The 26,536-nt window shown below is 36.0% G+C and overlaps 1 protein-coding gene across 5 annotated transcripts in view; it reads left to right on the forward strand.

The window, feature by feature from the left end:
* Positions 1 to 26,536, forward strand: part of TMX3 (thioredoxin related transmembrane protein 3) — a 54,207-nt gene that overhangs the window by 19,633 nt on the left and 8,038 nt on the right. For 2 of the 5 annotated variants that reach the window (XR_012659152.1, XM_075084603.1), the window contains exons 11-16: positions 863 to 920; positions 1,772 to 1,825; positions 2,140 to 2,196; positions 5,765 to 5,894; positions 8,084 to 8,152; positions 24,080 to 24,117. Coding sequence is in view for 3 of the 5 variants with exons in the window: in XM_075084603.1 (XP_074940704.1) it covers positions 863 to 920; positions 1,772 to 1,825; positions 2,140 to 2,196; positions 5,765 to 5,894; positions 8,084 to 8,152; positions 24,080 to 24,109 (398 nt within the window). In the remaining 2 variants the exon portion in view is untranslated. Of the gene's footprint in view, positions 1 to 862; positions 921 to 1,771; positions 1,826 to 2,139; positions 2,197 to 5,764; positions 5,895 to 8,083; positions 8,153 to 9,245; positions 12,320 to 20,517; positions 20,652 to 24,079; positions 25,617 to 26,536 lie in introns of those variants that run through there. The other 3 variants (XM_075084604.1, XM_075084602.1, XR_012659153.1) reach the window with 2 other exon arrangements.

Raw genomic sequence — 26,536 nt, forward strand, 5'->3', positions numbered from 1 at the left:
CTTTTTTGGTATTGGTGAGTCCTGCTCTATTGACTAGAGGCTTCATCCAAAGCCTACAATAGTCCTTTCCTCACAACATAAACATTAGTATGTCTAGTCCTGTAGTATTCACAAAAAATTAGTAGGAGTTTTAATTCAAGAGCAGCTTAGTTTTTGCATAAATGACATTAATTCTTGGAATACCTGCAGGGAGTTCTATGACTGTATCAAACACGGATGGGTTTAGATATGTCTTACGTCTAAGGGGTTCAGATATCTTTAAAGTAGATATGGTGAGGAAGGGAAGAGAGCGTGTATGAAAGTGGATGCTCGTTTTTGCAAGCCAAATGAAAACTTTGCAGCCAAGTGACTTCTGGAGAGGGCAAATGACTTGTCCTGCTCTTAAGGTGTGCATAGTCTGAAGTAGCGGAAGAAATGCTGTAAGTGTTGATTTTTCCAGGGCAGGATACCTTATAATCTCCATTCCATTTCAAAAGAAGTTTGTGTTCAATGCAACATTGAGTCCTTCTGGGTTTTAAAGGTTATGACACATCTAGGTTCTTATATGTTTGTGAAACTACATTTTAAATGGTTATTTACGGAAGTGCTGTTACAAATTGCTTAAATGTAGCATATTTCTTCCTGTTAGATTTTATAATTCCTCAAATTACAAAAAAATCCAAAAAAACTTCATGAATAGACTGGAGAAGCCATAATTTATTTTTAAGAGCTTTATGTATTAATACACAGTACCTGGAATTTATCTACATCTTTTCCAGTCTGAAAAGTAGTCATCTCCTAGTGTATTCACTAGGCAGTGTTTTAGGATGGGGAAAGTGCGTTTCTTTTTAAACGGTTTTAAGTGTTTTATTCCTTATTTTAGGAAAACTTGTGGCTATTGCAGTCATTGATGATAAAAACTCTTCAGTGGAACATACCAGGTACAGAATTGAGTATTGGTGACACTACAGGAAAAATGTGCTGGAATGGCATAGAGAACTTCGGAAGTTTCTTCAATATTAAGAAATGCTAAATTAAATTAAATTAATGGTTTTAGCTTGTGGATGTTCTCTACTCTATGACTACAGCCTACTGAATTTACTGAATTTATGGCTCTGTTGAAGTGCATGTGAGTTCAATGTGATGATGGGAGTTCCTTTATCACTCTTCTGCCATTTGTTAATGAGATCACAGGAGTGAACAGCGATTGCATAGCTTCTTAAAACTTATGTGATCTTTTAAACATAATCTTGAGTTCAGATGACTTTGGGATGAACTAAGTTTAAAGAAATTACTCTTCTTCAGCTCAGTTGCATTAAAATGAATTTAGTGATGCTTATGTGTTAGTTGTCTGTGGAACTTATATAAAGAAGGAGTGTTTTCGGTTGGGTTGGAGTTTGCTGAAGAGACTGAGAGGAACAAGACCTTCCCCTGACCCTTTCTGGTTGCATACATAATTAGACTAAGAAAATATTGTTTAAGTACTGTGTATTTTTCCAGACCTCTTTGGATTTTCTTCAGTCACAGTGCTGCATCTTCAGAAGGCAATAGATGGAGTGAAGCAGACTGACTGACTGTGTTTTCCTCATATTGAGACTATGTGGTAGATAGCCTTTCAAGCCTTAGAAACCAAGCACAATGAATGAGGTGTTTTTTATTAATGGAATAGGGAATCCTTATTGCTGATGAGGTACTCTTTGCTGCTTACTGGGGAAATCTCAACTTTTTTTATATTTTCACAGTATATCCTGGATAATCAATGTTACTGGTTTTTTTTTTTTTTCCTCTCCAGACTAAAATCTATTATTCAGGAAGTTGCTAGAGATTATCGGGATCACTTTCACAGGTGGGCACACATGGTATGGTGATATCTTAAACAGACTTCTACACTAATCTTTCTAAGACAGCAGTCATTTTTTTCTACATGAAAAATGTTATAGTGCCTGCTTTTATATTCATATACTGGTATTTAATAACACCGTTCCATTAACTGGGTGTGTTTTGCGATACAGTCTCGCAGATTGTAAATTTTTGAATTATATTGCTGAATGTACACTTGCATCTTCAGTTATGGGAAAAATATTTAAGGAATAACTTTTGCTGAAACCCACTATGCTGTTTTCTTCTTCATTGTTCTGTTTTTCACTTCTTCTCTCACAGGGATTTCCAGTTTGGCCATATGGATGGAAACGATTACATTAATAGTTTACTAATGGAGTAAGTAAATTGTTATTTTAATATTCTTTCTTCTCTTATATTTGTTGCTAAGTATATTTAATTGAAAACAATCTTATGAAGAATTCCTGCCTTTCATGGGTTAAAAAAAAAAAATCACTGTTCTCAGCATTCAGCATGTAACGTAGGACCAGTTGTTTGCTAAACTGCATAATATAATGTCAGAAGTTTGGGTCACTGATAATGCTGATTGACGAAGCTTATATTTTAGGTCTACTTTGTTAAATTAATTACTCTGTCAGAACTGTGATGTGTTTGCGTTTTTTTCCGTTAAATTTGCAGGGCACGAGACAAATTAAAAGTTATGTCAATTTGTAACAGGAAATGTAAATAATGGTTATGTATTATCTATTTTTTATTTCTGGAGAGGCACATTTCATGCTTGATGCATTTTTAAGACACGCATAGAGCTATGCTTCTGCAGTGAAGCAGCATAAAATGCATGGAAGATGCTGTCTGCAGTTGATATGTACATGTTACATTTTGAAATAATAAGTAGTTTAACAAGGTGCTTGATTTTTGCCCTTACTATGATCCTTGTCTAAAAATGCATAATCAGGGAGTTAAGTTGCTCGGCTTTTACTGTTAACTACTTGTTCTCCTCTGGCCTTTTGAGTGAAAGAAGGGGGAAACAGGTCTATGCCAGCTCTGTAAGTTTTCTAAACCTCTTTCTTGGGGATCAAAACGTGAACAAAGCATGTGTTTGTGCCCCTAAAGGTTCTAGGAGCTTCAAGGAGACTCAGCGGGCACAAAGCCTGTATTTCTGTAGGATGTCTGTAGATTAACACCTGAATACAATTAACTTAAAAACAGCTCTCAATTGAACTGAAGTGTCGTGATTGATCTAGTGCTTTATAGTTGCCAAAAGTGAGACCTTCCTTACTTCATTAATTGCTGCTTCTGTGCAGGCTCTTATGTCTGACTGTCTGCTGAGCTGTTTCAGTCTGTTTTTCTGGCAGAAAAATTTTTACTTTTTTAGCTAGGCGAGTAGGGGAGTTATTTTGTTGATCCAACAAAACCCTTAAATATCTTCCTGTGCATTCTGCTGAGTAACAGAACTGATGTGCAAAGAACCAGGGGAGGGAGGTGACGTTCATGAGAGGAAGAAAATGAAGGGGAAGAGGACGGAACTGCCACTTACAACAGTAGTGATCTAGTGGCAAAATCGGTTCAGCTGGATTGTTTGACTTAATCTGCAAAATGCCTGGTTTTATAATTTATAGTATGTGGGAAGCTGCTGTTAAAGTACTCACAGGCTTTTAATTATTTTCTAAACAGAGTGTATACATTTCCAGCATAAGTGGAAAGTAGCAAAAGAATGCAGCAAAATACATTCAGTGCTATGTAAATTGCTGCTCTTCCTGTGGCTACTTGAGTAATTGGAGGGAAACCATACTGCAAGATTTTCAGTTTTCACTAGGTGGCAGCAAGTGGAAATAGAAAAGTTTCCTGAAGAGATCTCTGTTGCAGAATACTTTTTTTACTGTGCTAGGTGCACGTAGGAACAAATTCTGTTTCTGCACAAAGGACAAAATATTGTATGATTCGTGGGGATAGAAGTAGTAGTCCCTGATAGAAGATAGACGTACACTTACGAACTTAGTTGTAACTCTGTTAGTAGACATTATAATTTATGTGTCTTTAGCAGTGGATGAACATGCTTTTGTTGATTAAAAATCGTATAGATAAAACTGCACAAAAGAAAACACAGTATTATGTATTTTACTGAAAGCAAAGATACATCTTTGTGTAAGCTAACGTGTATAGCTTAAGGTTGATATTCCAACATCAATGGAATGTCAGCTGTGGGTGTATATAGAGTATTAATTCCTCAGCTCTTGGAAGAAACCTTACGCATATTTTTATGGATCTCTATATAGTATATAAAATTTGTATATGGAGTTTTTTTCAGCTGCTTTACAACCAACTCCAAGAACCTCAGTTACCAGACTGTCAAATGCAGTAGAAGCACTTTTTTGGGTGGAGGGTGACCTTTTTCTGCATCCAAGTAATAAAACTTGGTCTGTTCTGGTTGGAATGAGGTATTTTGGTAGAGGTTGATAACTTTGTTACTAGGCATTTGTAAAAACACCTGACTTGGTTTGATTGCCTCCTACTTACTTCTTGTTTCATCCTAATAAATAGAGAATAAAAATGTTAAGGGAAAATTGTATATAGAGAATCTTATGTTACAGGTTGTCACTGTTGACAAAGTTTTGTTGTTTGATTGGGTTTTTTTAAAGTTCCTTTCAAAGGATGAAGTTATTTTATCTCTGTAACTTTGGTAAGTCTTACATTTTCTAGAGGTGCCACCATACTTTCAGCTTGAGTCTGGGAGCGTGGTCTGTAACTTTAGTCTTATATTACTCAGCTTCATAGGAGTTTAGAAAATTTTCATGTATTAGACTTGTTCACTTCTAGGTTTGGAATTGAATTTAAATTAAAAAACAAACAAAACACCTAAAATCTGTGAGAAAATTTAGAGTAATTTCTATGACTTAAAAGAAAAATGGGAATATTGAATAAATGCTGAACAATATTTTCATGAAATAATTGATTATGGATTGATAGCCATAGTTAAGGCTAAAATCATCATCATCATTATTACATGGACTACAAACATACATGGGTGGTGCACTATTAGACAATAGTGAAAATGTAGAAAAAACCCGTTTGCATTGCTTCTGTAAAGGAAAGCCACCTAGTATTTAAATTCATTATTGACAGAACTGTATAAAATTGGTAGAGGGTAGAGGAGATTTTTCACCTTACTTATTTAATGTATTTTAAATCTATCTTGTTGAACAATGTACTTGTGCAGTATTAAATTTTCCTAAACCTGATCTAATTTTGAATTTAATACCACTTTGAACAGTAGATTATAGTGATATCTCCAGAGATAATTTCTAACTTTTTTCTTTTTTTTTTTCTGTTTTTCTTTTTTTCTTCGGTTTTTCTTTTTCTTTGCTTTTTTCTTTCTTTCTGATTCTGTGCTACTAAACAACGCTTATGCACGTGGAGGTCAGCTGCTGAGTAATAATTGTTTAAAAACTCTGTAGCTTATCTGCCATAGCAAAAAAAGAGATGTAGAAAAACTTTGGTATGGCTTATTCTTTTGACTTAACAGGTAGAGGTTGATTGATAGAGCTGATCAGTTGGACCATGACTGTGTGGGAGTGAATTTTTGGATTATACTTTTGCCTTTGTCCACTAAAACACTTAATGCATTGTGCTAATAGTACATTTCATATACAAGGCAACTATCTGTGGTAACTTACTAATTGTCAAGTCATAGGGTACCTGATGTGTATGGGTATGTAAAATGCAATAAGCTTCAATAGCATCACTGACACAGATGTGAATGAAAATATATTAGACACATGCTCATACCATTCAGGTGATTCTCTTCCCCCTTCCCTCTTGCCTTTAAGGAATGCAGACAAAGTGAAGATTAGTGGATACCCTTTTAAATGATGTAGGCATTACTTGAATTGTCGTGTTTTACTCAGTAGTTCTTTAAATGTATAAACTATCTCTTTTATGTTTCCAGTGACTTGACAATCCCTACTATTGTTGTATTGAATACCTCCAATCAGCAGTACTTTCTACCAGATAGGCACATTGAGAACACAGAAGACATGGTTCAGTTTATTAACAATATCTTGGATGGTACAGCTGAAGTAAGTTGTCTTTTGACTTGAATATATCGGTTGGTGTTTATTTCCTTAGATGCCAAAGTAGGGAAAAAAAGGTTACTCTGATTGTTGTGCCATGTGTTTTGTCTTCCTGTCCTGTCTGTCAGTGCTGTCAGTGAATGTGATTGTGAATTCCTGAGGTGTGCCAATGCTTGCTTTTCTGACTGCAGAACTTCTTGTAGAAAGCAAGCTTTTGTTTGTTTATAGCATGATGTTAGCCAGCTTCTCTTGATATTCCTTTTACTGGTGTCACTGGTAAATTGAGAGCTTTTAATTCATCTCCTGGTTTGCTTTAAATGCATTTGTTTAAAATTTTCTTTACAGTGCATAATTCAACTCTACCCTTTCTTTTGGGCAGTAAATTAATAAATCCAGTAGCTTGATGAATGATAGGTTCAGATTCAAAAACCAGTGGTAATCTTGCTTTGCATATTGCAATCTAAAAATGAGCTGTCTTTTGTTAAAACAACTAAATCAGTAAATCCATCTGGAATTGATGGTCAATTTTTTAAAGTTGGCAAAACAAACTCAGGTTTGCTTATTCCCTCACTGTTCTGTAAATTGGACAGAAGGCTGTGCTGTATGGAAGAGGAAAGAGATCATGGATCAGAGCTTTCATTTGCTCTTATCGGGCAAGAAGACTTTGCCATGAAGGGGAGCAGTGCTAACAAATCATCTGGCTGCCTCCTGGGAGAAGCCTGTGTTGGTTTAAGCCCCAGTCACTGTGTATTGAATGCTTACTGTGTTAGTTAAATCCTGCTTTACATTATGCCAGCAGTTTTAGGTCATCAGGTGGTAATGACAAATAATGCTGTAGTTTCGGTAATATGGTGTTCTTTGGTTTATTGAATTTGACAAATTGATGTAGTGACTTAATGTAGGTGAATTTGCTTGCTCTTCATGACTTTACTGGCCGTGTTTCCAGCTGCAAGGTGAGGGGTATTCCTGTAACTTATTTGGTAGTTCTTTGCTCTTCAATTCTCACTTTTTTTCATGTTTTGTTAATTGCATTGAATTATGTTATCAACATCTATTTGACTCTATTTAAATATATCCTTCTGGTTGAAACAACAAATGAAATTGGTTTCTCTCTGGTTTTTAACTTTGAGGAAATTAATTTGTGATGCTTTGTGTCACTTAGGTCTTTCTACCTTTTTGCCATATTTCAGCCAGAATGATTAAAGGTCTGTCTAAACTCACATCTCTGTATGTGTGTGAGAGTGCTAATACAAAACAGACAATACAGGATGTGACTTCATTTAAGCTAAATGGTGTCTATGGGCAGAAAATGGCACTACTTTGGCTACGCCCAGGCCCAAGAAATTGTGCGGCTGTTGGGGAATGATAGTCTTCACCGTAATGCTGATAAACAGGTAATAGGATGCAGATTTTCTGAACCACCGTGAAATTTCTGAGTAGTTTAGCATTCGCCGCACCCCACCCCCCCCCTTCATTGGGAAGTCTTGGATTTTTCACCTTGACTTTCTTGTTATTTTCTGTAAGGCCCTATAGGTAGCCTTCTGTGAGTCTGTTACATCTTTGTGGACTTTTTGTAATTTGAGGGGTTGTGATCAGTGCCGATCAGTTGACTTCTAAAATGTAGGTTATCTTCCCATTTGTTTCTCTGGCAACTCAAGACAGGTGAAAACTAGTCCTGTTCAACAGACAAATTGCCTTTGGATTCATGTGATTGTTTTGAAGACTGCTAAATTAGGTGGCAGTGTAGGTATAGCCTGTCACTGCTTGACACAAGTTTTCTTTAACCTGTTCATAACTTCTTGTTACTTAGTTCTTAGATTTTTCTGACTGCCTCTGTCATAATCCATAAATAGGTATCCATCAGCTGCAGGGAAGTTCAGAAGATCTCTGCAATTTTATAATTGTTACATCAGGGCAGTTTCTGCTAGTGTTCCTCTATGGTAAGAGAGTGGAGTGCCAGTCCACTGTTAAAGTTTGCACCTATTGTTTAAAACAATCGTGAGAGAATTTTTACGAGACTGAAATGTTCATCCATGCTTGAGAAGTTGGAGTGTCTGGCCATCATGAGATGCAAGAATAATTACTTTTCATTTCCTTCTAAAGGGACTTAAGATTGCAAGGTCTGAAGAATGAACTTTTGGAATCATAACTGAAAGGTGTCAGCAGTTTTGACATGGTTCCATTTGAAATTTCAGGCACAGGGTGGTGATGGACTTCTGCAACGAATCAAGAGAATAATCTATGATGCCAAGTCTACTGTAGTGGTAAGTTTTATTTTCCGTTGAATTAGATGGTGCCCTTGTCAATCAAGATACAAATATTTCCAGAGGGTTTAGAAATATTTTTATATAAGTTTGTTTCTATTATATGTATATTGCGCATATATTATAGGTATATCTACATTAGGTTTAACCCAAATGAACCTCTTGACTGAAGTTTTTAATAATATTTTCCAGTGTGCTAAATATTCAGTGTAGGTTAGTTTCTTCATTTTTCACTCCTTTTCTGTATTAGTCTGACATGTATTTTAAGGGAGAGAACAGGGAGAATTCAAAATCTTTTCCTTGACCCTTTTGACATCCTTTTACTGAAATTGATAGCACTTTCATGTTCTGATAAATGCTATGGTTTCAGTCTAATTAGTTAGAGCATAAGGGGATTAAATACTACACTTGGTGTAGCTTTAAAGCAAATATTTTTATCATCTTTCTCATAGGTTAATTATGCTTAACAGCATTTTGTTGGGAAGATGTACGCAAATTCATTTCTTCACTTGTCCTACACAAGCAGAAAACCTGTGCTGTGAATTTAAATTGAAGCTCGCTTGTTTCTGTATGAGTGGGTTTCAAACTTCTGTGAATGTGCAACATTTAGCCATCAGTTTCTGAAACCAAAAGTCCTTCCTCCTGTGCGATTAAACTACTGTTCAGTAGGAAGCTGTCTAATAACAGAATGTTTCTGCAGATCCCTTATTACTCAAACTAATTTTTCAGAATGAGACACGAGATTAAACTGGTCGCTTCAAAGTGTTATTTTAGCACTGTTAGAACAATTGTGTCACAAGCTTCAAACAATGAATAGAATATACAGTTGGCATGTTAACATTAGCTATCCAAATGCAACATTATAAGATTTGAACTTCTGTCTTTTTTTATGAACTTAGAGTAGGAAATGTTAAAATGAGGAAGCCTCCTCCTTTCTGGGAGGAGAGGAAAAAAAAGAATCAAAACACCCAAAAAACCTGACTGCGTCATTTTGGATGTTTCTGAATAAATACACAGGGTAACAAGAGAAGTAATGCGATAATTTTGTATACTCACTGAAAGTGTTTTTTACTACAAATTTGTGTTTCAACAGTCTGTGTTCAAGAGTTCACCACTTCTGGGATGCTTTCTCTTTGGGTTGCCTCTGGGGGTCATCAGCATTATGTGTTATGGAATCTGCACAGCTGATACAGATGGAGGGGTAGATGAACATGAGGCAGCTAAAAAGGAAAATGGTGATCGGGAGCTCACAGACGAAGGCAGTGAGGAAGAACAAGAGGAGGAAAAGAACGGAAAATATGCAGAACTTTCAGATGGAGAATTTAAACAGAAAGACATAATGGAAAAGAAAAAAGACTAACTTGTTCAGCAAAAGAATTCTCTAGAATTTCCAAATAGACTTATTTATTGAAGGTAGTCATTTATCGATGATCTTCATGAAAGAGGACCTTTTTGTCTGCGTTATGGTAGTTTTGATTTGCATGTATTCAAATCTTCTCAGAAATTGACAGAAAAAAATTATGGATGTTCTCTTAATTGTCTTTAATAGATCAACAAAGAGCAATTTAAACTGAAGAAATTTGCAGGTCCAATTCTACACTGTTTTTTTTGAAGAGTTTTGAATTTTTTGTTTTCAGCATAGGGAGATAAAGATAATGTTACTTGACCGGGGTGTATGTGATGAACTACTACTATTATAGACCAGCTAAACTCTCATTCATATAAAATTAAGGCTGAAAACTAAGAAAGATTAGGAGATCCGAAAGTCTTTCAGAGCCTGATAGCTAAAGACAACTTAGAGTTTTCCAAGAGTCACGTGTTTTACCTGTTGCACATTATTTTGGGCAAAAAAAACCAAACTTTTCTATTTTCTCAAGTTAAATGTAAATTGCAAGGAATTGGAGGACTGTTTTACCATGTAATAATATAATTATTTGCAGTCAAGAATGTTTACTTGATCCAGGATGTGGGTGTTATATGCTAAATTAAGTCTTTGTTAGCACTTTAGCAGCTAAAAATATTGGAAAACTACATTATAAACCTTTCAGAACATAATTGCCTGGTAAATTGTTTTGTATGAGTGCTTACATGAACTTACAGTGCAAATGATCTTTAAGTTTTCTGAATCCACAGTGCAACTTGATGAAGACAGACATAAACAGTCAGAGGGTGTTCATATTTTGCATAACTCTCTAATGACAAGCTTTTTGAATGATGTAAAAGTTTTACAGTGTTTAGTTAAGAATGTTGTATATTTTTGAGGTAGTTGGTGTTGATGCTTTTGTTTGAGACTGTTACCTACTCTGAAGGAGGGAGTTAATGGAGCATAATATTAACATTCATAGAGATTGGTAAATATCATGCATTTTTGTTACCTGTTTAATCATAAAAGTCACTTTTAATACAACCCCGTGACTGAAAAGGACTAATTTGTGTCCAGAGTTAAAATCGCCAAGGATAAGCTATAAAGCAGCCTTTGGCATTGATGTCATGGAGAGTACCACAGAAACAAAACTTACTTTGTTCTTCCTCTTAGTATTCATGCCGGGTTTTATGTGGGGTTTTTTTGTTTTGTTTTGTTTGTTTTGTGTTTTTGTTTTTTTTGGGGAGGAGGGGGTTGAGGGGTGTTTGGGTTTTTTTTTAAGGCTCTATGACTGTATAATACAGATTATAATGTCCTCCTTATAAGGCAGCTTGATCACATAAGAAACTACCATGCTAGAGCACTAAATTAAGGAATTTTAAATAAAAAATGTGGGTAAGCTTAAATAGACAAGTTCTGTGTTTGAATAAACCTGATGATGATATAAATCATAACCAGGGAAAATGTATTGCATCCTTTTTCCTTGTAGGAAAGAAACTTGTTTATTGTTCTTTAGGTAGCTTGGTAACAGCTGGCTTCATGTTGCAGTGCAGAATACAGTAAGTAGGTGCCTGACTTCAAAGATTTTTGTTATTAAACAGTATAAATGACAGCTAAGGAGATTAGGAAGTTTTTTTCAGAAAAATTCCATGTCTGATTTTGAGTCCAACCTTTTTCCCTTTCTAGGAGGAGGGGAGAAAAATGAGTTAATAGAATACTGAGTAGAAGGTGTCTGATACGGTTCCCCCCCCCCCCCTTTTTTTTTGGCCTTTTTTCATTTTTTTGTCATTATAGCTAGTTGTACATTGTGAGTTTTCTTGCTTTATTTCTTTTTTTTTTCCTTTGGCAGAATCTTTGAGGTGTTATTATACCATATATTTGAAGAGTAAGCTGCTTAAAAATGTGTTTAGAAACTGTGTTTTAACATGGTGTAGAGCTTTTGAGTTTTGGGGTTTTTTGGTTTTGGGTTTTTTGGTTCATTTTTTTATAAATCACTTAATGACAGGCCTGTAAATTTCTTTGGACTTTAGCACAATTCAGTGCTGATAGTGAAAATGTAGGCCTATTAAGGTAGCAATATGTTTTCTTGATTTGTCTCTTAAGATTTCAAATACATATCAGTTACATGTTTAATTTTAGCTCAGGCTGGAAACCTGCAGCTTTTGACTTAAAAAAAATGAAGTGGTCACGGGAACACTGCTGTTCCTTCTATGGTGTGTAATAAAAATAATTCTGAATTCTACTGTACTGCTAAGAACTGTTTCAACTGAGCCTTCATTTTTGGTGGTTATTTTTGTTTATAATCACTAGTAGCCAAATAAGTTGCTGAGAAATCTTCCGAGATATGGACATGAATATGATAAATGCTGTGTAAGAAACAGGTCGCACAGGGATCTGTTGTTAAAACTGTAATGCAACTGCTAGAGTTAGGAAAACGTGTCCCAGTCACTTCTGAACTGTAATATCAATCAGATGTGTACTGAACTGTTGAAAATTAGACTTGAAATGTACTGCTATTTTCACCAAATCCTTCTCCCAGCCATATTCAACAAGACACAGGGAGAAGAAAAGCATACAAGTCATATACTGGCTGTCAGAAGTGATGTGAAATTAAGGGTTTTGCTGTGGTCATGCAAGTAATCTAGATGCTGTCTGAGGGGGGATCTGGCATTTTAGTTTTTTTCTTTAGTCTCTAAATTTCTTCAAGCAACTTCACAGTAATAACTTTGAATTCACGAAAAAATGCTGCTTTTTTAAGTCAAGTGTAAGCCTTTTGTTTTTCTGTAATAAAACCATTTAAAAGAGCTTGTTTCCTGTGCTTCATTTACACTGTGTTAAGCTTAGATATTACACATTGTATAGGCAGCTGTGTCTCCTGGGGCACTCGTTGTAAAGGTATTTTAGGCCCCGAGTAAGGCAGTACATAAAGGAAGCTGGTAGCTTTTAGGAAGAAAAATTAGTTCATCCTGTTGGTCCTTTCTTGTCAATATTTTGAAAATACTGTCTAGATTTAGGAGTTAATATTTACTTGTCTTTTATTTAGTGAGCATCCTAGCAGTATAAAACAAATGCATTTCTGGAAAAGAAATTTTAAAATACCAGTTCAATCCATTAGCATACTCTCAAGTTCTTACAAGAGTTTCAGTAGCAAAGGGAACCTGAGGCAGACTGTTCTAGTAGACGTCTCCTCCTAGAGACTGTTGAGCAGCCTTGACGCTTGGACATACGCAATATCTTACTGCTTCATTATTTACCTAGGCTGTTTTAACAGATACTGTCCACACCGTGGTGCTCACGGCTTAAAGGATGGAATGATGACAGTCTGGTAGAGCTGATGCGTTGGACAGCACAGAAGCCCTTAATTTTCATGAAGTATTTAAGTAAAAGGTTTAGCTTGCTTTGTTTTGGCCCAGAACTAATTTACCCTGTTCCTCTTTTGTCAGCATGTTCGAAGAAGTGGTTGTACTTGGGGGAGTGGGAAGGTGGCAAGTCATTCTGATGACAGTCGAAAAGCTCAAGTCGGTGAAAAGGGTGCAAACCAGAATGTACTTCCCTTAAGCTGTTAAAATCTCATGAGGCTACAGCTGTTTCAGGTTGTGTTATACTGTGACAGAATGGTGCTGGCTCTCAAATCTTCTCGGGAGCAAAGCAGCTTTCTGCTCTTTTGTTCTCATCACTGGGTACATTTCTAACAGATGGAATCATATGAAGCTGTTGTATGTTATATTGCTGTAACTGATGAAGACAATTTTGACAATATTGTGTTGAATGCTTTGTTGAACTCTTGACTTGCAAGGTTTTCATAGTCTGCCTAGGCAGTGTACGCATTCCCAAAACAATTTTCTTTCTCTGATTTCTGAAATTTTAACCATTTTAAAGGATTACTGCTACCATCCTGTATATCAATTTACTGACATAAAGCACCATTTAGCAGCTGATGTGAACTCTCGTGTTGTTAGCAAACTGCCTTCTGCTTATACACCATGGAGAATAGATATGTTTGCAGTTGTTTAGCAAGGATAAGTAGACTAGAAGTATTTTACATAAAGCATTTTTAAATGGCTTTTAACAATAAAGTCTGCAAGATCTAGAAGGTCCTTGGAAGAGGAGCAAGGAAACCTGTAAGATGATTACTAATGAGAGGAATAGTATTGCTTTGTAGCTCAGTTCCCCCATAAGTTTAGACTGGAGAAGAGAGAAAACATCACTGAATGAGCGTGTAACTTGACAGCTTATTTGTACTGAAAACAATTTTGCTTTTCCAGCGTGTGCTTCTGTCACTTCAATTTCACCACATCACTTCTAGTACTCAGCAGCCCGTTTCAAGATTGGCGTAGTCTTCAGCTGGGTTAATGACTGACCAAAATGGTGGGTGGTTTTAGGCTGTCTTGAGTTAAGGGATTGAAATGTTGGTAAAACTAAGGCTGACACATGAAGGGAATTAAAATGCATAGACAGGAGAAATGGGAATGGGAGAGAGGAATGGAGCAGGGCCTTGTATTCTCATATCTGTGTCTTATGTTTTGATATGGAAGAGCTATAGTTAACATACATGCATAGCTGGTGGGGAGGTTAAGTCCCTCCAAAAGGAATCTTGTATCTCCATTTACTCTACAGAGGGCCTTTGGCTGGATGTTTGCCTGACATAGAGCAAGTAGCGTTGCTACCCAATCAAGATTATTTATAGACGATTTTTTTTTTGCTGTTTCTCAGCAGAAACGTATGCTCCAAGTCACTCAAAATAACATACTCTAATAGTCATAATTTGTTTGAAAGAAAAACCAAACCCCAACTCTCTTTCATCTCAGGTTGCTCACTGCTACTTTAAAGGAATGATAACTTAGAATATATTTAAATTCTTGCAAATGTGGCAACTTGTAGTCTTAATGGTTTCAGGAATTAGGGAGCTAATCAATTATGTAGGATTTGTTTTTGTTGTAAATTGTGGTTTTTTTTAAATAATAAAAATATTACAACAGTTGCAATTTCATTCTTTATACCTGAGCAGTAAATGTTGACTCTTAATCCAAAGCAGTCAATGTACTTACTGTTCATAGACTGTGAAAAATTTAAGTGACTCAATATTAAAAAAAAACCAAAAAGACTTTGGGACTTCAGTACCTAGGTTTTTAATCCCCTCCCAAAGTTATTTTTCTTCTTTTATCATCGAGTCATTTTGACTTAGAACTGACTGTAACTTTTTAGTTAATCTCTAACTTTTTTCGTAGTATGCTTCTCAAAAAGAATTTGTGTGAATATCCTGACAGTACACTGTACACGTAAAGACTGAAATGCAGACTGGTGTTTTGGATGGCCACTGGCTAATTTTGTTTATTTCCTCTTTGCTTTTGTAACATATGTCTTTTTTTTTTTTTTTCTAATCTTACCTTTGCACATTGAGCTAGTTGAGCTGCTTCTACTTAGCACTTCTTGTAGCATCACACAACTCACTAAACATATGCTGTTGTCCTCAGGTCTATGTTAAAATTTATTAGATAACGTTTTCTAAAAGTAGACTCCGCACATGAGAAAAAAAAAAGGATACCACTTAGAAGCTATCAAAATATCAGTGTTTTTTTCCGTGTATAGAAACAAAGTTTCTAGGAACAGAATTCTCCTTTGAAATAAGAGATCTTCTTTTACGTAAAGTGGAAGAAAACTAAAGCTTCCTTCTTTTCAGTTACCCTCAAATTTCATTTTCATAGTGTTTCCTGCAGAAGATGGGAGAAATACTTTTGGCCCAGACAAGTCCTTGATAATGTATTAGTTGCTTCTGAGCTAGAGAGAGATTAATTGCCTTCAGCAGATTTATCATTTAATAGCTGTGTCGGAGTCTCAGTGGAGAAAATAATCATAAATTATGCTGTGCCTTCATGCAAAATTATGCTTTATGCAAATAAAAAACACTTGAGAATTGAGTTAAACCTTGAGATGGCAATACTATGGTGCATATCTTCCCCCTTTTCTTCCTCATCTTTTAAATTCATATACTTTATAAAACACAAATATGGAAGGAATGCGTATTTTTATTTTTCATGGCTCATTTATGAATTTCAACCACATCCTAAATGCCACGGGTTGCAAGAGATGATGCACTAAATTGTGCTGTTAACTTTTAAAGATTTATCTGATCCTACTGTGAAGTAAGTATCAAAAACCTCCCAAAAAGAGTAGTAGTGTGTTACCAAAAGGTAAACAGAAGTATTGTTCTCTGAGTGCCTCTGACAGGCAGATACACCAGAATGTGAAAAATACTCTTTGGAACAGATCTTTAAGTAGCCGGGAGTTCTTGTATCACATTGTCGTGGTTTAAAATAGAAGGATTTCTAGGAGAGTGAGAGTAAGTAATACTTGATTTTTAGAACAGGATTTAAATGCAGATACGAATCTTGACCTGAACGTAGTATATTTCTATTTTTACGCTTTGCATTATGCATTGTTGTAATTTAAGTGGTGTCTTCAAGAGGAAAGCTGTTGGTGCGTTCATGTGAATATGTTGGGTTTTAGTTTCCAGAGAGCACTGGAATTCAGGCATAATGCAGAAGCACGGGTTCTTTCAGTGGGCTGTAACTCTGTGTCAGCTTCAGTTGTCAGTGTCGTGGTTGAGCCTGTCAGCAACTAAACACGACGCAGCCGCTCGCTCCCCCCACCCCTGTGGGACAGGGGAGACAACCGGATGAGCAAAAGCAAAAAAAAAAAAAAAAAAGTGTGCATTGAGATAAGAACAGTTTAATAATGAAAATAAAATAATTATAATATTGATTATGATAATAACAATAATGATAATCTAATAAAAAGAAGAAAAAACCCAAAACCACAAATGAGACAACCGCTCACCACCTGCTGACTGACACTGCCGCTCCCCGAGCAGCGATTGCTGCCTCCCTCCCCCGGCCAGCCCGTCCCCGTTAACATACTGGGCATGACGTTACATGATATGGAATATCCCTTTGGCCAGTTTAAATCCGCTCTTTTAGCTGTGCCCCCTCCCCTTACAGCTTCTTGTGCACCCAGCAGAGCTTGGGAAGCTGGAAAAGTCCTTGACTAGTACAAGCACCACCCGGCAACAACTGAAACATCGGTGTGTTATCAACATTATTTTCATACTAAGTCCAAAGCACAGCTCTATGCCATCAGCCATGAAGAAAATTAACTCTATCCCAGCTAAAACCATTACATCAGAAATCTAAATGCTAAGACATACTAGAAATAAGGCTCAAGCCATGTGTGGAAAATTAATCAAATGGAGGAGTTGTGTGTTAGCTAATAGAGAAGGATTATCTATGGCTTAAACAACCCCAAGAAAGAAATTGTAAGCCACCTTTCACTTTTGTAAATAATGGTTATGAGGTGGGAGGAATTTCTCCTGACATCCTTAACTGTTGCATCCAAAGGGTGTCATCTTGGCAAGAAATGTGCAGCAAGGCTCATAGGGGAATGGAGTTTGGAATGAGGACTAAAGGCATGATCATCTTAAAGTCAGTCTGTTCCTCATGTTAATGTGCAATGGGGGCTGGGAAAGAGTTATAAAGGAAATGCATAATAAAAAAACGAAGCTTGTAAGATTCACATTCAAGTAATATGCTACTCTGTCACACCAGTCTTAAAAGAGTGTTGATAAACCTGAGGTTATATCAGGATACGACGCATCATATTGGTAAGAAAAAGTGAAAAGTTTCCATAGCACTGGCAGTTCTTGTCACTTCTTCCCTTTAGAAGAAAAAAAATTGCTCAGTGCAGACCCTTGGTGTGAAGTAGCACAGCTGAGCTCCAACAGCAGTTTCTTTTCCCACGTCATTCCCCAGAAGCAGGAGCTCGACTGCACAGAGCAGTCTCTGGTGAGCAGTGTCTCTGGTAGCCTCTGCCACACACACATGGGTTAGCCCCAGTGGTTTTCAGAAAGAGTTGGGAGATAGCCACAATGAACAAGAGCCTGAAAAGTGGCACTAGCAGAGACCTCAGGAGCCTCAGCTTTGACGTGCAGGATGTGTGCTGCTGTGGATAGTTTTAATGGCCATCTGAAGACACAGGAGAAAGGAGTCTTTCTAAAGACTTTAAAAGTCATCATTGCATTGCTGTGATGCTGTATCATAAAGTGAGGGAGAATGTATGAGGTATAGAGGTGAGCAGACGCAAAAGCCTGTGGGGTATTTCCTCTGCTCAGGCCCATGCACACTCGGCTGAAGTTAGCACAAGGCCACTGTATTTTGGGGAAAATGAGTTCACGATCACAAATGTAGGTTGGTCCGTGCCTGTTGGTCCTTGGGCAGTGAACTTGCCCTGTCATGTTTAAATTAGAGTGTAGACATGCCATGGAGCATTAAGTTCAGTTTCTGGCCATCTTCCTTTGACGTGGAGTGCAGTTTTAGGCAAGTTACTTAGGCCATAGTTTCATTATACTGCAACTTTAATGACAGTGCTGGCTTAAGGAGTTTCTGTCCTCACCTTTGTACCTTTCTACACTGCCCTTCAAATTATGGCTACACAATCTGTTGGAAAAGCAGCACTCTAAGTGGATAAATGAACTGATTCAGGTGGATACAGCTCTTTGGACAGAACAGCATGCCGGGGTATGAGAGTGCAACAAGGGTTTGGAGGCAGCAGCAGACTGGCAAACTTTTTAAGGATATTTCATGACAAGCTGGCTGTGCTGACTTAGGTATTTATCTCACCCTTTGCTTCCTTCCTCCAGAAAACATAGGTGATTTGGCCAAGTCCTTACAGTGAAGAAACTGTGGGTTGCTATCCTGTGATCCCTCTTTCAGTAGCGCAGTAATGTTGTTTGTAATGTGTCACAACCTCTCCTTGCTAGAAGACAGTTGAAATGGAAGAGGAAAAATCTTAAGTCCTGTCATGTTCGGCAAAATACATCTTGCACAGGATATAACTAAGTAAGAATGGGAAGGATGCACTTCAGAGTGTAACTGTGCGCAATCACTGTCATAGAGATAGGATGACTCACTACGTTTTATACATTTGTAGATAAATTCTGCTTTACAGTTCTGCATGTGCATTTAAAACCACAGAATGCTTGAAGTCTGAGTCCAGACTCAGCAATCCTTTACATTTGTGCATGACTCCCTATGCAAATAGCTAAGAGAAACAGGAGGTACCTTAGAGAAAGGGACAGGGTTTTCAGACTAGGATTTTAGGAGAGAAATTTGTGTCATGTGTAGAGAAAGATAACTATGTGAATGTTAGACTAATCTGTCAGGCATGTAGCAATTACAATTTTTTGGTAGAATTTTCCGTATGAGAATCTAAGAGCTTTATGAGGTGAATAGATTTAAGAACTGTTGCAAGAGAAGGTCAAATGAAAATCTTGAATGTCTGCAGTGCTTTATTTTGGAAGTGCTTTTCCCAAGTTAGATGAGAGCATTGTGGTTGTAACCTTGGAGAGACAGAGGATACAGTAGCAGATCATAGAATCATAGAATTGTATAGGTTGGAAAAGACCTTTAAGATCAAGTCCAACCATTAACCTAGCACTGCCAAGTCCACCACTAAACCATGTCCCTGAATGCCACGTCTACATGCCTTTTAAATATCTTCTGGGATGGTGACTCATCCACTTCCCTGGGCAGCCTGTTCCAATGCTTGATAACCCTTTCAGTGAAGAAATTTTTCCTACTATCCAACCTAAAAGTCCCCTGACGCAGCTTGAGGCCTTTCCCTCTTGTTCAATCACTTGTTACTTGGGAGAAGAGACTGACACCCACTTTGCTACAACCTCCTTTCAGGTAAAGAGAGCGATAAGGTCTCCCCTCAGCCTCCTCTCATCCAGATTAGTCAGCCTGTTCCTTCAGCCACTCCTCATAAATCCTGTTCTCCAGACCCTTCACTAGCTTCATTTCTCTTCTTTGGACACACTCAAGCACCTCGATGTCTTCTAGTGAGGGCCCCTAAACTGTACACAGTATTCAAGGTGATACCTCACCAGTGCTGGGTAAAGGGGGACAATTGTTTCCCTAGTTCTGCTGCAGTTGGTTATTTGCATATTATATCTGTTAACTTATTCTCTTTTGTCTCCCTGTTTTCCTTTTTTCTAATTTTCATTGTCTCATTTCCTTTTGCATTGTACCCTCTAACTCTTTTACCATCTCAGTCTCTCCTGCCCTTTTCCAAGCTTTTTTTGGTTCTCCTTTCTTTCCCTCCCTATATATTAGCAGTCAGAAATGTACAGAAAATGTCAGATAATGATGAAACCAGCTGTATTTAAAAGTCTTCATTCAGGCTACTGTGTGACCTCTCAGGCCCTTTCAGAATGATGTTTCCTTAGTGTCCCACTATGCTCAATATTCTGGTATCTGACATAGGTTTGTTCATTCATCTTGACTGGCTGAGTTGAAATTAATAGGATATTTTATTATTAAAATAAAGGAAAGTTTGTTACAGGTAACTTAGAGTTTTGAGATTTGACAGCCTTCCCCTTGGGAGTTGTCATATTTCACTTCTATATTTAGAAAAAAAGAGAATTTTAGATTTGCCTCTTTTGAATTTTTGCTACAGGTAATGACGAATTTAAGGCTTCTTTTCAATAAAGACCATACAGATAAGCATTTGCTGATTAATTTTGTCTTGACCTCAGATGATAAACATGGTCTTGCAAATTGCTTCTTTCCCTCTAGCTGACTTAATTTCTGTGATTAAATACTGTAGATACAACCTTATCTGCTACTCCTGTTTTTCATATTGTTAATCTTTGGATCAGCAATTGATGTCTAGTTAATTAGAAAATGGATGCCGAGCATGTATTTTTCAGATTGAAAAAACCAATTTTTTTATCACAGGGCTTTTCCTTCCTCCCAGTCTCCTGTTTTTATATTTTTGAGTGAAAGCTGGAGAAAGCAGATAATAATGTGACCTAGAGGTGAATAATTTTAATATAATGGCACCATGTCCATGGAAAACACAATGACTGCTGTTGAAGAGTGGTTGATATGTTTGTTCTCTTGGAAAAACTGTTTTAACTGAGCATAACTAATGCTCTTTGTTTTTCCAGAATGCCGTAACAGTGCTCTGATTCTCATCAAGCCAAGGTGTATTCATGGAGACATCTTTCTCCTTCCTCTTCTTTGTTAATGTAAATATCGACACAGAAACAAACTACCAGATCCTGTGCAACTGATAATCTGTGTGGGTAGTTTTCATAATGAAAATACCTTGGTTTAGACATGACCAGTGCTTCTGTAATATTCACAAGAATAATTCTCAGTTAGTCCAAACCGTTTATGCTTAACCAGAAATATGAGATCTCTATGGATTCTTCAAAGCTTTCTAACACTGTAATTTATTACCTTTTGCAAGGTAATTTTTCTGTGAATTGCTTGTTTGTCAGTGGTGTTATGTTAGCAAACTTCTAGTTGTGCAATTTCTAAATTTCTGTGTAGCTTACAGAAATGGAGCAGGAAAAATGCTGATTTGGCAAACTCTTTCTTGTACAATGAACCCCCAAACATCACAAATTAAGTGTTAATTTGCCTGTGATTATTAAAGCTTAGGCATTAAGATTGCTAGTTAGTGTAATTTCTGACACCTGTGTCTGCTGCAATGAGCTGAAATGTTTGATTTTTTTATATGGTGCTGTTTAGGCTATGCCACAGCTCAGGTCTCCCAGAAAAAATTGTATTAGTCTGGTCCTACAGCACCGTAGTTGGAGTCTGGAAAACTGAGGTTCACTGAAATATTTGAACCCTGGTCTCTGGAGATGAAAGGCTAAGGTAATACCTAATTCTAACAGAAGTCGATCTACAGGTTGTTCAAAGCAAAATAACCTCTCCCTGTCAACTCTGAAACACAGCTGTACAAAACAGAATTCTAAGGTGATTTACTTCTGACTCAGTGCTTTTGCATTCCATTGACTATCAGGTTGTTCAGCACCTTTATGCTATTCTAGAGTAACTTGCTGCATAATGATAAATAGTCTAAATTTGTAATTTTATAGACTCCATGTACCTACACTGTCGCTGTTAAATGTCTTTAAGTGTGGACAGCATAAGTATAGAAACAATTGAACCATCTCTAAAACTGAGAATCCTAATGAGACATAAAATATAAAACTTCAAAATAAATTTATCATTACTAAAATAAAATTTCCTACCTAGATCAAATAGGTGTTACTAGATCACACAGGTAACAAAGACAATATGCTTATTTAAATTAATATCTATGTTTTTTCAGTTTCATATATTCACATGAGGGCAATATTAAAGGATTGTTTAATTTTCCATTCTCTAAGTCTTCTGAGATCCAGGAAGAAAAATCACACTGATGAATAAAAAGAGAAATACATTATAACTGTCAATCACTTGTATAATTCAATTTTTTAACAGCATGTGACTCAATTACTGGGGAGGTTAACAGAGAAAATGTCGATTGTCTTCCCTGAAAAATAGATTTATAATACCATGGGTGGTCTGTTCACAGAAAATTAAAAGAACACCTCTGCAGTTAACTCTATGCATTTTTCAACAAAAATTAAGACAGTTCTGGACAGTTGCTTATGAAAACAGATCATGTAATTTAATTGGGATTTCAAGTCTTAATCTTCTAGCAGTGTCTCTTTGTTAATATGGTAATATTACTAAATGCCAAGTCTCTGAATCAAACTCTGTGTGTTAATGTAGGATCCTAATAATTAACAGCCTAATCCAGTCCTCCCAGTGCAAGGCCACTGGAAGGCACTGAAATATAATTACATATTTAGAAATAATTCAGTGGAAAAAATTGTAGTGTTTTTCAAAAGAATTTTCAAAAAATAATGTTTTCAAGTCTCTTCCTTTAATGTTTTCTCATTGCAAACATTCTACCACGTTCCCTTCATGATCCCCACCACTCAGAAAGCGCTTTTTGACTTATTAGTTACAACTGAGTAATAAAACCCAGAAGTGGATTTTAATGCTTTATATTTGAAAATAATTGGTCAACACAGTTTAAAATTCTAACATATATGTTTGAGAGAAAGATAATTGTCAGTTAAAATCCCCTACTATCAAAAGAGACACTGCATTGCTGCAATGAATCATGGCTTTGATTCAGCTCTAAAATAGTTCTGTGCATTTTGCATTTAACTGTTAGAGGTTTAAGTTAAAGTTGTAATATCAGTTGTAGAGCTAAGTTATCTGCCACAAACCATTTGTCTGATTTTTATGAACAAGTTTTCTAAAATGGTCTGATTACCATCTTGAGCTGTCTTTTGAGTAATCCAAAATAATACCTTACTGTAGACAGGTATTGAACGCATCCATCTAAAATGGTGAATTTGCTCGAAAATTACTCTGCTATTCCACGTAGGCTTACAGAATCTTGAGGATGATATAATTTACAAACAAACAAAAAAAAAGGAACCCCAAACCAACCCTTTTTTTTTTTTTTTTTTTTTTGAGCATATAACTACTGTAACTCAATGTATTTGTTTTTACTGTTGTGGCCCATCCATGAATATGTTATTGTGGGATGCTCCTCAATTGTCTGTCTTTAGGATAGAGCCAGCAAACCAAAGTGGATTATATTTAGCTGTCTATTAGTTTTGGTATCTTTCCCCTCATGCTATTCTACTCAACTGTAGTTTGTGAATGCATGCGTTTCTAGTATGAAGATACTCTGTCCTATTCTAAAAATATTTCTACTGTGATACACTATGAAATTACCACATAACTGAATTTCTGGGACTCTTACATGATGTTTTCTACTACAATGCAACTTTTAGAGCTGCCTACTAATTTTTTTTTATATACTTCAAGACAATGGAGTGTGAACTACTTTTTACCCATTTTTCCAACAGTACTTTTGAATTCCTTTTCTGAGAGCTCAGTAGAGCAGTATGTAGGATCTTTAAGCCAATGTAAAGGAAGCCAACAGTCTCAGCTGCTTAGGTGCTTGAATGTTGTTCATACAATGTATTTTATGTCTGTATCATGTTTATAATACATAAATGTTAGTATTTAATATATGCTAGTATCTAATACATAAATATTAGTAGTCTGACTGTGGGCTGTATATAATTTTCCTGTAGGAACTGCTGAAAAGGCAATAAAAACTTCTACAGTAGGCCCCCTCTCACCATTATTTTCTATTTTTAACACTTATTTTCTGTGCCAGTTCCACTAATAGGAAAAAGAAAATAAAAAAAATACCCCAGGGGTTTGATAATGCATTTGCTGAGTTATCATTACTCTTTGCCTATTTCTTCTGAAATTAATATAAATTAACTAATTCATGGTGGACAAAGAAGTCACCAAAAGATTCAACAATGTGCCATATATACTTCACTTGGCTACATTTTTGCACTTCTGTTTATAATGAACACTTTTTATTGTGTCATGGCATTTTTAAAAACAGGCATTTTACTCCAGTTGTGTTTAGATTACCTTTTAAAGCCAGTGTTTTACAGTGATGTTTAATAAAAAATAAGAAGTTAGACTTAGATTGTACCTTAAGAATACAGTTAGCATTAGATTTTTCAATAATCATTAAAGTCATGTGGGTTTTTTTCTGTTTAATGGAAGAGCTTTTATGTTTTAAAAAATGAATGCTTAATCTGTCTAAATTTCTCTTTTCTTTAGTGCGGGAAGGAAAAGTCACAGCCAAGTTAATATGTCTGGTAAGGAATAATGCTATTTTCCTTTAATGTTCTGTCATTTTTATTTACTCTTATTACTCCAAGAATTTCTGAATATATTTTTTAAAATGAACTTGAAACGTGTCAGCTGAGTGTTTCAGAAAGTTAAGTGTTTAACATGCCATATACAGCCAAACTTTTGTGAGTTTTGTATTGTACTGATGAATTGTCAGAACAAATACTTTTCAAAGGTCAGTACAGTAGCAGAACACAGATTTAAATACAGATTTTTCATGGTATAAACAAGGATTGATATATAAGCGAGATTAATTTGTGTCAATAAATACTGAAGCATAGGAAAGCTTTATCCAATTTTCAGCAGGTTATAAATTACTACAAAACAAATGAGTATGGTTCATAATTTCATCATGGTTTCCCCCAAATCATAAATTGAAAGTGTATGGGGAAAATCATGGGAAGAATATATTTTGGTAAGGTATATAGGCAGAATTTAAAGGATGTGTTGGATTTACATAATTAAAAGATCTAATAAATCTCTGTTTTTCAAGGTAGAAAAACTATTGCAACTTTTTTACACAAAAGGGGAAAAAAAGGTGATGAGGGAGTTAGGCATACATTCAGTATAAAAAAGAGAGTTAAATATTATATCTATCCTAGTATAACGTATATTATGTAATTTATGATACATATTTGTCCATAAAAATAGAAATGGTCAAAGAAAAATACTGTCATGACAAACCAGTTCTGAGATCCAGATCAGCCCTAATGTTTTCCTAGATTAGAAGCTCTTTGATGTCATAATGAAGGCAGTGGAGTTTCAGTACAAATGTGTAACCTGTTCTGCAAGAGTGATTTGTTGACCATGGTAAATAACAAATGTTACACAGACATGCTCTTTGAGGTGCTGTTAGGCCTGTTCTTTCTGTGCATGAGGCTTTTATAGAGTGTTTGCTATTACTTATGCACAGCTAGATGGGAATATCCCTATAATTACATTTTTGTATGTCAAACATCAAACATTTAAAAAAAAATATGTATCTCTGGTTATTGTGTTAGGATTAAACCATGAGCTGTGCGTTATTAGCTTGTTTGTAGTTCTTAATGCAGGTCATAACTAAGGTGTTTGTAAATCTTGCATAATGCCCTAACACATTATTGTTCTAACATTGTGTTCTATCTTTTCCAATATTTTACTGAATTTTTGTTTAAGTTATATTGCTGTGGAGCATTATCTTTTTTAAAACTCTCTATATCCTGAGCATGAGTAACAGCCATCACACTTTTGGAATTTCTTCGAAGTGGGCAATGACATGCTTCAGGAATATACACAAACCTACTCCATGATGGTGAGCTTGGTGAAATATAATGTGTTGCTTTTTGTCTTAACATGCCTGTGGTTTGTATGCAGTATATTGGTTAACAAATGCAAAACCTGAAATGTATTTTTCCTGGGGGAAGTAAAACAAAAACTTGGAAAGGAGATAATTTTGAATAGATTTGACGACATTTACTTGTTCTACAAAAAAAAAAAAAAAAGGGAAAAAGGGTCAAAGTATTTGGAAGAGAGGGAAGCATTTTTTAAGTAAACAAGAGTCTCTTAGTCCTGCTTTGCTGTCTCCTTCTTCACAACTTTTATCAACCTTTCTTTCAGTGCTGATGTGTCCTATGTTCTAAAAAGTGTTTTTCTGAACAAGTTCAAAATTAGCTGTAGATGAAGAAAATGGTTTTCATTGGAATGTGCTCACTCATTGAGGGGAAATTCACAGAGATTTTCTGTATTTGAGGTAAAAAGAGGGGAAAAAAAAAAAGAGGTGCTTATTGTTAATGAACATTATGATTTTTCACCTAAATGGTGGAGAGGATAAAACTTTGCCGTAAGGGCTTTAAGATTAGCTCTCATACGATTTGAGAGGTAAGAGTTACAATCACACCTATGCTGTTTGGTTTGAATTAGCTTCTCCTATATCTCTGGAAGCTAGTTGTCCTAAGTCCCAATAAAGTGTTATTTTTATTGGTGCATTGGTCATATAACAGATTGGTGTGTATCACTTGAAAAACTGCAAAGAAGGTGGATCAGTTACCCTTGTAGTGTTAATTGAACAATATCAAATAATACCAAGAGTTGGTAGTACTTACTTTGTTTAAATGTTTATTTGACATTGAGACATCAAACAAAAAAGAGCTCCGGATTCTTGTTCATTAGGTACTCGTTACCCATGTATGTAACAGGAATGATTCCTGTTTCCAGCGCAATGGAGCAGGGATACAGCCCAGGAGGTCTTTTTCATTCCTCTTGGCAATCAGTTCACACTAGTATAAGTATTAAAAACTGGTCTGATTAGAAAAAGGAAAGCAGATGATGATTCTAAGGTTTCAGGCAGAGAGGTTTCAGACATGCCTGTGCTCTTAGGTGTTGGTTTAAATTATTGTAATGATCATA

Source organism: Phalacrocorax aristotelis, chromosome 2 (genome assembly GCF_949628215.1).
Source record: "Phalacrocorax aristotelis chromosome 2, bGulAri2.1, whole genome shotgun sequence".
Lineage (NCBI taxonomy): Eukaryota > Metazoa > Chordata > Aves > Suliformes > Phalacrocoracidae > Phalacrocorax > Phalacrocorax aristotelis.